A 14,185-nucleotide genomic window follows, 5' to 3' on the forward strand; every position below is an offset into this window, starting at 1 on the left:
TGTAGATGATATTGGTCAACACACCAAGTAACAAGTTCATGTAATGGCCCTCTTGATTGACCACTCTGGCTTTGATTACTCCTGTAAGTGCATATGATGACTCAGTAAAAACCAGTGCAATCACCCCCATTGCTCAGTGTCATTAAATTAACTACTCTGCGATTGTTATATTTTCAGCTTTATGTAGATATAATTTGTCTGAAACAAACACATCGACAACTGCTTATCCAGTTTAGCTCATCAAATGTCTACATCCGAGGTGGTGATAAGATTGTTAGCTTATAGAATCGCCGTATCTTACACACCTTTAGAAGAAATAGTTAGACTGTATTCAGTCTAAATTTGTTCCTCCTTGTCTGCCATCTTGGACTCCTGGAGAAGTTGTCAATCAATCACAGTCAATACAGTTCAATATACAGTCAATCACATAAGCAACCAATACTATTTACTGACAGAAACACCCAGGAGCCTGCCCGCAAACTGTCAAACCCCCTCCGTCATGTTTTGGTGTGCACAAAAATGTCAGTCAAGCACAGAGAGCGGTCGATGGAAATCCACTTGGTGCAAAAATGCAAAGCAAAAAACACAGTTTGTGTGTGATATTGTAATATATATATGCACAGCTCTTCTGTGCGCGTGAATTTTACATTTCTCGCAAACTGTTAAGATGTGCAGGTCTATATTTTTCACTCTGTGTTTTTGCACCGTTTAGTTTTGACATTGATGTAATGCCAGAAGTTTTGACCATTATTCATATCTATTGTGACTAGAAATATATTGTTCCAAAAACTTTTCTTCTTTTTTATCTCTCACCACAGCAAGGGAAGAGAATGTGGCCACTTTCCGTGGCTCTGAATACTTCTGTTACGATCTCTCCCAGAACCCCATCCAGAGCAGCAGTGACGAGATTACACTGTCCTTTAAGACATGGCAGCGCAATGGCCTTATCCTTCACACCGGCAAGTCAGCCGACTACGTCAACTTGGCGCTGAAGGATGGCGCTGTCTCTCTTGTTATCAACCTTGGCTCTGGAGCCTTTGAGGCAATTGTGGAGCCAGTCAATGGAAAGTTTAATGACAACTCATGGCATGATGTCAAAGTGACCCGCAACCTTCGGCAGGTAAGACACAGCAGTGGGGTTTATTCTGTGAAAACATGACTCTCTAACCAATTGCTCAAAAAGCACCACTAAAAAAATGGTTTGCAACTTATGTAAATTTGTCAAAGTTCACCAAAGTTGAGCTTGTATCGTTTTATGCCATTTGGAGCCAAGCAATCAAAATATTTTTGTATTTGTTTTAGGCATTCATTTTAAAAGTAATAATAATTATTATTAATTATAAGTAAGTTCATTTTAAGACAAATTATAACACATTTTAACAGAAATTCAATAACATATTTTTACATTACTCTATATAAATATACATATTATGACGTAAATCTCAGTCCCATCTGACACTTTTATTTACTATTTATTTTACTTGGTTGTCATTAAGGAGAGGAGTGCTGCAATTCCAGCAGACTGTGGTGGACAAAACACAAACTGAAAATACACCATTACAATATACCTGGATTGACCATAGTACCAATCTTAAGGATCATATCAAGATCTCCCTAATATGTATATAAAACAATGAAAAACCCAGGAGCAGGTGTTTTGGCACACCTTCCCATTCAAAAGTGGATTAGGCTTTCATGGCCAAACTGAAAAAAACATTAAACCAATAAAAAGAAAAATAAATATTTGGCCAAGGCGCAGATGTCACTGCCATGACTTTGTGAGACACAGATGGTGTGGTGGCTTCTTGAAAAATATAGAATATTATTTTGCTTTGGTTACACATGTTCACTTGGTCCATGCAGTTTGTCTGTGGACATGTTTGGGAGCAGAGGCTTTAGTAACCCCTGGTGACCTGTCCAGGGTGTACCCCTACCTTTCACCCAATGAAAGCTGGAATAGACTCCAGCAGATCCTCAAGACCCTAAATAGGAATAAGCAGGTATAGATGATGGATGGATGGATAGCTTTAGTAACCCAAGACCTCTGCTGATTACCCAAGACTCTGTTCTCCATTCAGCTGTACACTTTCCTTGCATCTTTTAATATATAATTGAACACCTTTTATACCAACACTGAAACTGTTGATTTACAGGTTTTGAACATTCAAATTAATAGTGGAACTGGTATATTTTACAGTGCAACACTAGGAAATGTTGGACTATTACAACATTACAACTACTACAATGCAGATCTCATGCAGTTGTAAGAGCATGGCCAGCGAGCCTGATTTCAATAGCATCAAATTACAGACAATAACTGGATAATAACTGGATTATATACTGCATTGTTGTCTGTCAGTCTGTGTGCTTTGCGAGGCAATTTCAATCCTCAATGGCAACTTCACTCTCTTCCACTAAAACTTAAATTTACTACATATAGTTGTTCAGGTAATTAGACATGGTAAATTAATTGAATGACTAGTGCAGAAATAAATGGCAACCATAATAACAATGTCAAAATTTCATGAAAATCTGAAGGATTTTAACCTGTAATTAAAAGAACAAGGTGTCATCAATTTTGTCAACACATCCATTTTTTTCTCAGATATCCTCAGCACTATAATAAGAAAATGTAGTGGGAATGACATATAGGTCTAAATGACTGTAGCCTATTAAGCTAGACCTTATAATATTATTATATTATTATTATATATATAAGCATGATAATTGGTGGCTAACAATGAGTAGCTGTGCCTGAATGTCTGCTAAATTGCAGATTTACTAGAAACAGAGAAGAGATAATAATTTCATAATGCATTTATTGTGGGTTTAGCAAATGCATGCATTTTGCCAGTACAGATGTCAGAATTCACTTGTGGACACAACAAATTAAAGAAATCATCTGATTTTTTTTTTTGAATGCAAAGCAAGTCTGACCTGAATTTTTTAATCTTGTTTCTGTAGAACTCCATACAAAAATGATTTAAGCAATGAAATTAACCATTTTTACTAACATGCATTAACTCCCTCAGTTTATCCATCATTTGGTTTTCATTGAACTTGTTTTAATGTATTAACAAACCCACTGTTCACTTACCTACCCCACCGTTCTGCAAAGCAAACAGGCATTGGACACGCTATGGCAAACAAACTCCATTGTATGGTAGATATCATTCTTACTGTCATTTTTTGGTTTGCTGTGTACTCCTCTTCTTCTTTTTTGACTTCTGCACATTGAGATACCATTCCCAAAAACTCAAGGAAATGTTTTTTTTTTTATTTCTCAGCTTTCGACTTTACTAGTCTTGTACCTCTGTCCTTCTCCATGGCTTTGTCATTCACAATACTTGTATTTCCTTTTAAATTCTATTCTTATTTTAGTCACTTGCCACTTTTGCTTCTAGGCGTTTGCTAGGTTTTTGGTCTCTAGGGTTTTACTAAATCTGCTTCATTTCGATAATGTGGACACTGACAGAAATATACAACAACCAAAGAAAAATGAAAGATCAAATCCTCACTGGACAGTTGTGTGCTGTACACTACTGAATGAGTATGGACTGATGTGGAAACCTCCTTACATTTGAATCATCTTCATTCATTCTTCAGAACAAAATGAGCCAAGCCACACTGCAGGAGAATACTGCATAGCTACTAATTCCCCTAATACTACAAGTACATTGGCTGTACAATGATTATGCACAGAATAGATACACAATGATAAATATGAAAATATGTCAAAACCAATAAAGTATTAAATTAAGAACAGTACCTTTTGGTAACAAACATCTCTTCTGAGTTAAGTGGTGTCAGCATAGCTCTTATTTAAACTCAATAGCAAATGGAACAGCAAAGGCTTCTTCAACTGTAGCTGAGGATTCTGACTCATTCATTAGTTTTTACCTTGGCCTCTGATGGCACACACTAGTTTTTAATCTACTATCTGACAAAAAGAAACAAATATTGTAAGCTAATTGGTATTAGGATTCTATGAATGTCATGATATTTTAAAACTCAAATACTTAAGGAAATTTTTGGTTAGGGCTGCAGCTATCTATAACTTTTGGGTCAAACGAAAAACAACAGGTTACCTTGAAATGACGTTCCCATGTGTTGGCTCTCCTGGGAGAGCCAGTGTGGTTCACAACTGGATGCTGTAGGAGTTAGCTTATTTGGTGCATTGCTTACTTGCAGTTTAACATGAATTATTGATTTAGGTCACTACTTAACGTTTATAACTGGATGCTTCCTGTTCAGATGTTGAAGAATTGACCAAGTGCTGTTGTGGTATGCTACTTTTACTTTACAATACACACATTGCACCGTGTTGCCATTTTTTGTAAGTTTGAAATGATCCCAAACTTACCTTTTATGGAGGGTTTCACTCTCTGCCATAGTGCCAACTTTTGATACTGAAATGTGACAGTGATTACGGTTCGTGTGGAACAATAATCCCTAGGTGGAGCATGTCTGATAACACCAGTGATAGTAATTAAACGAATCCTCGAGGCAAATACTTTGCTTCGAGCATTTTTTGTAATTGAATTCCTAGATTTCCTCGAAGGATTCATTGCAGCCCTAGTTTTGGTACATTACAACTCCAAACCTTCAGTATTATCAGCAAAATGTAGTTAAAAGTCAAAGGTTTCCTGACTGTTGTCCTGCAGTGTGGGTCTGGACTCTGCCATTATGTGTGTCCTGCATGTTAGCATTTGTGTGGTGTGTGGCGTGACACTAACTTATCTCTCCTTGCTGTGTTTTTGTTTTTTTTTTCTTTTGCATGTTACTTCTCTTACAATTTCATATTTTGTTTCTTTCCTCCCTTACTCTGTAGACAAAAGAATAAATACAGTAGACACTGTATGGTTTGTGGAATATAAACATATACATTAATGCATGTGTGTCAGTGTCTAGAACTTAATTCACCCCATTGACATTTTTGTATAGATTTCTTATTATTTTTTTCCTAATCCTTCATACCTGCGTCCCGAGTTTCAACATCTACTAACTCTCATCAGAACCAGAAAAAATTATGACCTGGCATATTTTCTTTGGGTTTGATTTCTCTGGTCCATACCACAGGTACACACATCACACAGACCTGTGTGAGTTCTAAAACCACCAAATAGCCCACTATCTACAATACAAGAAAAGCATGCTATTTTAACCCTCACTAACTACCTTTTGGCAGGTGACAATATCAGTGGATGGGATTCTGACCACTACGGGTTACACCCAGGAAGACTACACCATGTTGGGGTCTGATGACTTTTTCTATGTGGGTGGAAGCCCTAGCACTGCTGACCTACCTGGGTCTCCAGTCAGCAACAACTTCATGGGCTGTCTCAAAGAGGTAAAGTGCCCGAATTATTGTTTGTTTGAGTGAAATGTAGTGCATGACTGCTAACTTGTATATAATATAACTTGTATTTATATTAAATTATGCTGCCTGCATTTTTTAATCATTTTAAATTCCAGGTATATATTTGATATTTCCAGTTGCATTTCAAATCCGTAAACACTTTTTTCTATTATATAAAATAAGTGATATGATTTGAAATTAACTTGCATAAAGGGGCAATGATGGGTGTAGTCGGTCTAATCAGTGGCCTTCTTTTAGAAAAATGGTGGACTTGACGTGTGCTACATTCTTTTCCAGCTTTCTAACTTTCGCCCCTTTGGAAGCCCGAACTCTCTCAGCCTATACTGTTGGTGAAACAAATCGTTTATGTGGTATCTGGTAGCATTTAAAAATCAGTGCGAGTGAAAATGGCGGAAAGAGAGCAGACACAGAAGTCTTTGGTCAACAAAAGAGGTAGAAGCAATTCAGTTGGCTAAATGGCTAAAAGGCTTAACCCTCAGGGGTCGACAAATGTGCTGGCGCATTTTGTGGCATCTTCTCCTGATAACGCCGAAACAAACTTAAATCGCTCCGTCAATTTTAATCATACAGATAAGATATCATTCAAATCTGTAAAGGGTTTTAGTTGTATTCTCTCTCAGCCACATTCCTGACTGGAAGGTTTATTATGCAGCTCATTATGCGGGTCTTTGTCTTCTCAGGTAAATCACGGTTATTCATGATCAGGCACACCTCCTTGCATATGTCTTTTCTACTAAAAGAAGTGTGAGAAAATTTTAATTAGTGTATTGTTTTCTGTGAATGAGTGAACAAGATGATTTTCACATCATTTTGAAGCAAACACTTTTGACTACGAGATGCATTCCTTAAAAGTCTTGTGAACCAATGTTCTGTATGTGTTTCATGGCCTTATTTCAGTGACTTAAAAATTGTAATTTTTCACTGACCATGCATAAACGCCGCTTTCTCAAAAACAAATCATGTATAAACTTGCTGCTCACATATTATTGTAGCCCAGTTTGTGCTGATTGCAGTGTTATCAGACTTTAGCCATTAATATGTTTAAAAGCAACTGAAAAAAGCACAAATGTCAGGGCATGTCAAAACTTGTCCAGGGCCCTAAAACCCCCCAGACCCCAGAGGATAAACATGATTGATTACCTGAAACAAAATATCTCGGTCCACTTTTTAGCTAATTCTGATCAACACAGACTTGACTAACCACCCAATTATGTGATATTATGTGACTTGGGCTTTAAAAAATATATTGATGAAATGTACTTACAGCCATATGCTGATTGTGAGGACCATCAAGAAAGTTACACAATATAATTTGGTAACAGTTACTGTAGCCACTGTCAATGTGTGGATTTCACTGATGTATTAGGGGATGTATTGTATCAAGCAAGACCAGAAAAAAACTACCTAAATCACAGTGAAAGTTTACTGTACATTTGTGAAAACAGCTGTGGGGGTAAAGCTTTAATTCACTAAAAGCTCCACACCTATCCTGTAGTTCCTCAGTAGCTCAGTGTGTACAGTAAAACTAGCTTTGTGTCATGCTGGGATATTTCTTAATATTAGGGCAACATATCTCAGTGCTGGAGAATTTTCTCTTTCCCTTTTTTCCCATTAATTAATGAAATTGCACATTAAATACACTAATACAATTTTATATTATTATTTTAGTAAAATACTGTGTACTGTGTATCTAAAACACAAAAGTGAAACGTCTCCAACATGGTCAGCCATTATTGATATAAATTTCCATCTTGCACAATATGCAAATACCTTTTACCTACAGAGTAACCTGCAGTAGCATACTTGGAATATCCTGCTTCACTCATCACTGCTACAAACTGTGACTAAACAAAGGTTATTCTTTCAGCGTTGCATTGCACAGGGGATTGATCATCCTTGTGTATCTGATTACACAATTGGGTGTTATGTAACAATAGACAAAGGACATCTTCAACACTACTTGACGTGCTAGATTAAAAAAATTTGATAACACCACCAGTGAGTTTTTAAACAGCAGAGGACTTCTGCCATGACCCTACACTATGCCAGCGCAAATTTTTCCATCATACCAATTCAAATCGTCAAATAACACTTCCATATTAACAGATCATCTGCTACCAGCAACTTTACATCATTTCAATAACAACCGACTGCCTTCATTGCCTTCATTTAATTACAGTGGAGCTTCCGCTTAACAGTAGCTTAGTTATTTTTAAAGGACCTTAGGCTAATTGTCCATCCATCCATCCACTTTCTGGCGCTTTATCCAGGGCCAGGTCTTGGGGGCAGTGGTCTTAAGCTAATTGTTTTGAATTTATTTCCTTAAACCAAATTTTCGGGGTATAAGAGTTGCCCAAGTCCCCCCCCCCCCCCCCCCCCCCCCTCCACACAGACACACACATACAAATATAGTTCCTCAATCTGATGATGTCATATTAGCACTTGACTGGAATCAGTTGATGCAACTTGGTAGCAGGGACCAGGCCTACTCTGTCAGTGTTTGATGATAATACCCACCCAAACACAGAGTATAAAGCATCACATGAGCCACAGGGAGAGGGAGGAAGTGGTTCAGTTGTCATTTAATCCCCCTCTGGCCTTCTTCCTGCTCTGTGCCATGCTGGGCAGGTCAGCAGTTCCCTGTACCATCCACCCAACACATACACACATGGAAACACATCCATATACAAAAAGAAACATGTGCACTCGAGCATATACATTATAGGTTTATGAATAAAGGTGGTGTCACATGACAAATATGTGACACAAAAATGGTTTCAAGTGTGGTGGTGCACAGAGAGAGAGAGTTCATTAATAATATCTGAAGCAACTACAAATAAAAACTGTATATAAGGATACCAGATGCAGTTCTGTTGAAGTGTTTCAGTGCTGATTTAAGAACTCAGCTATCTGCAAATCAAGTAGCACAGGGATAGGAAAAGGCTGCAGTAGCAGACAGAAAGATATGTATTCATATCATATTCATTTTGAAATACATTTTGAAATACATAAAAGCCATTTTGATAAAAGTCTTTATATTTAGCTATACTGGCCTGTCATTTATGCACACTACATACTCTTTGTACAATACTGGAAGTATACTTTATCACTACCCTTCTATAACACTGTTATGTAAGGGAAAAGGGCAGTCATGGCAGAAAAAAAAATCAAAACTGATGCAGCAGAACTAGAGATAAGTGGTTTGTGCTTTCTTGTCAAAACCTCGTCAACTTTTCCCCCAATGATATTTGACCACTGAGTTTCATTTAAGATTCTAATGTGACATCACTTCACTAGAGATAATTTCAAAATATATATGTGTATGGATCTTCAATAACAGAGGATGTGGACTACATACAAAGATGATCTAATAAAAACATTGAAACACAAGAAGCACAAGAAAAACATATGAGTATAGCTTGTTATTTAAAAAAGTAATTAACAGTGACTGAGTGTGCCTGATAGCTTGTGATCTCAAAAGCTAAACAGGGATATCCCTGGTTAGTCCTTAGATGGGAGACCAACTTGGAAGATCTGGAGCCACTAGCCTCAGCTCCTGAGGTTGTCAGGAAAGTCATCCAGTGTAAAACTATGGAAAAACACTAGTCGTTCCTGTTTGCACCTCATGATGGACACACACACTTAACGAGCTATTGTTATCATCAAATTAGGATAATGAAAATGTGAAATAATTAAATAATTATTATGAAATAATTCAAAGAGTGCTTTATATGGTATATTATTTCTAAACAAAATTATGGAATTTAACCTGCATGGACATTAGCTGAGAAGCAGGGTTGAGGGTTTTAGGGCCAGTTGTGTCAGTTGTGATACATGTAACTTACTTTAGCCGAAAAGATCTGTTTAGAGTAGATTGTCTGCACACATTCGGATCATTCTGTCAGACACTAGTTAGTTAGTATTTTGATTGAAATAATCCTATGTAAAATCTTTTACCAAGTCTTTTACAGCATCAAATCATGCACTCACACAGACATTCATCAAATAGTCTGTAAATAGTAGTCACAAATACACTGTCTGAAAGACTGTCATCATACCTTATCTCTCATACAACCCCACACATTCTACCCACTTCCCAGTCACAGGGCAGCACCCACCAGCTCTCTCTCTGCATGCTGTCCAGCACCCTCTCATTCTCCACACCCTGCCTTTTAGAGCTAATTTGCCTGCTGCCAATGTTCTTGTCCTCGCCATCCACAGACCAGCATTACGGATAAATGTTTTGTTACCATGGCATCCGGTACTGGTCGCCCTTGGTAGCCCCTGTGGCTGGCTGGCCCATGATTATTATGCCTTTCATAAGCCAGCAATTACAGAGAAAGCCTACATCTAAAAACCTACAAAATACATAATGGCCTACAATAACACATAATTGCTATAATTGTCATTGTTATTACACCTCCATCAACCACTTACATGGAGGTCTCTGCCTGTGCCTGTGTACCATAGCCAAGAAAGGAACATTAAGGATAAGGATGAGCAAACATATTGAATGCTGTTCTTGGTTTGCTCCAGTAGTAACAATACTGGGTTACTGTATTCAAATATTCGTATAGCAAATTTATACTGCTCATTACTATCAATCTTTTTGATTTCTCCTCCACTACATTTAAAACTGTTTCCCTGATGTTACTTGCTGAAATGAAAATGAGGCCAAGTTTAATTTCACACTATTTGTGCAATGAGTTTTTTTGAGTGAAAATTAAAAAAAAAAAAAAAAATCTTTCTACCCTTAAGTTCCTCCATGTCAAATAATTCAACTAGATCACTGCTGCAGCTACACAGGGAGAATTTGGTTAGACTATTAATATGCAATGCTATCATTGCTCAAACACTGGAGGATGTAGTTAAGTCAATCTAAATTTATACACTTTCTGTTTCAGGTCTTTGGAAATGGATGTACTGAAAATTGTCAATAGCTTACTCCATGTCAGGCATTTTTCCAAAATCACTGAAAACTACAGTTAAGTCCCTTCTAAAGAAAGACAGTCTAGATCCTTCAGTGTCAAATCTCTCAAGCCAACCTGTAATCTTTCCTTTACTGGAAAAATGACCTTTTTAAATGTAAATGGACTTTAAGACAGGTTTTAGTCCAGCTCAGGACATCACAGGACTGAAACCACAATGTTGTTAAATGACATTCATATCAATGCTGATTCAATATCAATATAGCAGTCTAGGCCTAGTTGTTGATATTATACGATTTCTTTAGGCATGGTCTTGACAGAAGTTTTTGGTTTAAACTATGCTATTGCTTTTTTACTTAAGGATCTGAAAATTTTTACTTGATATTGTGTATGGATTGTGAAGATATCTGCAATATTTTTTTTTTATCTTCTCACATATTGAAAATATTGTCCTGCATCAAACTGTATTTTTATCATGTTCATTTATACTTTTCAGAATGGAATTATTTAAGAATGGAGCCCACTAACAACATTAAATAAAATAAATTGAAAATTATTTTATGTCATTTTATGTAGTTTTCTTCATGCCCAGTTGCACCAGAAGTTATACTACACAGTGTTGTAGTTTTCTTTGAAGTGCTGAAGGTTTTTTTTTTTTTACTTTCTAAAAGTCATAACCAATCTGAAGCTGTCCCTCACAATCTTACCATTTTAAAAAAAATCATAAAGGTGTCTTGCATCGTTTGCTATTTGCAAATATGTACTTTATTTACCTTCTTCAATACATGTGCTCTGATAGCATGAAAAACTAATTTACTTTTATTGATACAGCTGTGAATTTCAAACTTCATCTTCTGGACAATGAACGTTATTTTAGACAAGGTGTATATTTCTTTTATTTTGTTGAAGTACTTACCCTATATGTGTTTATATAAATAAATAAAACCTCTCCCAAAAAGAAAGGTCCTTCAGCACACCACTGCCTACATGCACACACTTCACTGGGATGCCTTTATAACTCATCAAATTAAAGCTTATCTAATTAATCAAATCAGTGTGTGAAAGCACCTTTAGTCTCTGTCAAATATGTCATTAAAACTGACTAGGGAAGATCCAAGCTCATATTGTGTTCTGCAAATAAAATGATGCCACCATGTGGGCAAAACCATACACAACATTATCTCTCATCTTGCAAAACACTCCATGGGGTGTCTCATGACAAAAGCATGTGACTTTAGTTAAACACTAAACTTGAAAGTGACAATATTGATATAGAGTATAAGATATTTTGTTTGACATTGACAACAGTCTGTTAACTTCAGACCTGGTTAATTCATGTCTTTACATTATATGCCTATAATATATAAATGGATATCCTCCACTATTTCACACACATTCTGTGCCATCCTTGTAGACAGTTTGGTTGATCATTCTCTGTGGTCTGTAATTTGTGGACATCCATACAAGCAAAGCGGCACACACAAGCTTGCCACACACATTTATGCATTGTCAGTAGGCAGAGATCTATAGGCAAGGCAGACATTTAGGGATGATAAATGTTTGTGCCCTATAATGCCTGCACAAACACACTCACACAGATGCATTCAGGCTAACGGTCAAATGTATATTATGTTGATTTATCCACCATCTCAGGACTCTAGGCTCCATTGTAAGACATTAGGTTATAACACATATATTATGTAACGATAAATGAACACTTGAGTTGTATTACATTTTTGGATGCAGAGACAGACTCAGAAGGTGATGGACACAGTTGTCTGTTTCTGACTGAGTGAATTCTCTCCTTGCTGTGTCTTGTCCAATTGCGCACACATCACTTACAGCAGAGCAGCTGAGGTGTGAGAAGCAGTGCAGACAGAATTATCATACCTTGTATTTCAGCCTTGTCTTCTATAAATTACAGCTTTGCACTACTAAATTGTTTTCCCAATTACAGTGTGCAGGCAAACACAATCACTGCCTCAGTTGTGGTCTGAGGCAATATTTCTGTAAGAGAATGAAGTGCTGCATATGTATCCAACTGGACTGTTAGTTGGTCTGGGTGGAGGATGGTGGGTGTACGCGAAAGACTTTGACACAAGACACAATGGCTTGCATTTATAGTCTTGTCTGTAGCTTGGTTTTACACTGCATATAACAAAATTACTCCTGGGGTCTGAGGGTGTTTTGGGGCCCTGGACAAGTTTTGACATGCCCTGACATTTGTGCTTTTTTCAGTTGCTTTTAAACATATTAATAGCTACTACAATTTTTAAGTCAATGAAATAAGTCCATAAAATACATACAGAACATTGGTTCACAAGACTTTTAAGAAACTTGTAGCCTAAAGTGTTTGCTTCACAATGATATGAAAGTCATCTTGTTCACTCATTCACAAAGAAAACATTTCAAGCTTTCTAGCCATATATGTCATATTTTTAGGAGGCAAGTATTAGGTGAGATTCTGGTTGTTTTATTTACATGTCTGTGAAGAGAGATGACAGAGACATAAAAAGAGCGCACCGTCTTCTTTCTTTATTTAACAAAAGCACAGCGTTTTGTTGTTATTACGAGTGTATACAACTAAAACTAGACCCTTTACAGATTATATATTGATATATTGCTTTTATATGTACGCTCAAAACTGACTGAGTAATTTAAGTTTGTTTTGGCATTATCAGGAGAAAATGCCACAAAACACACCGGCGTGTTAGTCGACCACTGAGGGTTAAGGTCATGGAAATATCAATATTTTGGTTAATAATAATAGTTACATTGTAGTTTATGTATTTTCTTGGTTAATTTTCTTTGCACACATTGACCTGTGCTTAACCCTCAGGGGTCGATGAACGCGAATGCGTTTTGTGGCATCTTCTCCTGATTATGCCAAAACAAACTTAAATTACTCCGTCAGTTTTGATCGTACAGATAAGAGCAATATATCATTCAAATCTGTAAAGGGTCTAGAAACCAGACAGCATGCACTTCTATGTCATCTCTCTTCACAGACACGTAAATAAAACAACCCAAATCTCAGTGAACTCAAAAATGAGAAATATATGCCTAGAAAGCTTAAAATGTCTTCTTTTAAATGAAACAATTCAAGTCAAAAACAAATTATCTCTTTTTATGTATGTAATCCATATGAAGGTTAGGAGCGGTACATTTTCTCCTGTCTCACCTCTTTATAGCTAATGTGATCCTGCCTCGCACTGAGCGCACTGTTCATATGGAAATAATCTGAGGTGAGCCAGGTAATTATGTGCACGCCCCACGAGAAATGGCACAAAACATCAAGCTTCATCATAGAATTTACTCACTTCTTCTGCATGTTTGGATGATGGCACGCTATGTGAGTGAAGAAGAGCTTTGTATGGTTCCAGACAGCGACGAAGAGTTTACTTTGTCCTCAGAGGAAGAACGCAACTCATATGACGAACGTTTGCATCTGCATTGCACTAATTCGCTCTCAGCCACATTTCTGACTGAAAGGCTCATTAAGCAGCTCATTATGCAGGTCTTTGTCTTCTCAGGTAAATCACATGATTATTCATTATCGCTTAGAAAAGTCTAATCAGTGTATTGTTTTCTGTGAACCAATGTTCTGTATGTGTTTTATGGTCTTATTTCAGTGACTTAAAATTTTTTGTTTTCCACTAACCATGCATAAACACTGTTTTCTCAAAAACACAATCATGTATAAACTTGCTGCTCACATATTATTGTAGCCAATTTTGTGCTGATTACAGTGTTATCAGACTTTAGACATTAATATGTTTAAAAGCAACTGAAAAAAGCACAAATGTCAGGACATGTCAAAACTTGTCCAGGACCCTAAAAACACCCTTAGACCCCAGAGGGTAAAACTTATTTATAA

General features: G+C 36.8%; 1 protein-coding gene across 1 annotated transcript in view; it reads left to right on the forward strand.

Moving 5' to 3' along the window:
* Positions 1–14,185, forward strand: part of nrxn3a (neurexin 3a) — a 221,435-nt gene that overhangs the window by 90,359 nt on the left and 116,891 nt on the right. Inside the window, exons 6-7 of the mRNA XM_026306642.1 lie at positions 819–1,120; positions 5,189–5,350. Of these exons, the coding sequence (XP_026162427.1) occupies positions 819–1,120; positions 5,189–5,350 (464 nt within the window). The remainder of the gene's footprint in view (positions 1–818; positions 1,121–5,188; positions 5,351–14,185) is intronic.

This window comes from Mastacembelus armatus, chromosome 22 (genome assembly GCF_900324485.2).
Source record: "Mastacembelus armatus chromosome 22, fMasArm1.2, whole genome shotgun sequence".
Taxonomy (NCBI): Eukaryota; Metazoa; Chordata; class Actinopteri; order Synbranchiformes; family Mastacembelidae; genus Mastacembelus; species Mastacembelus armatus.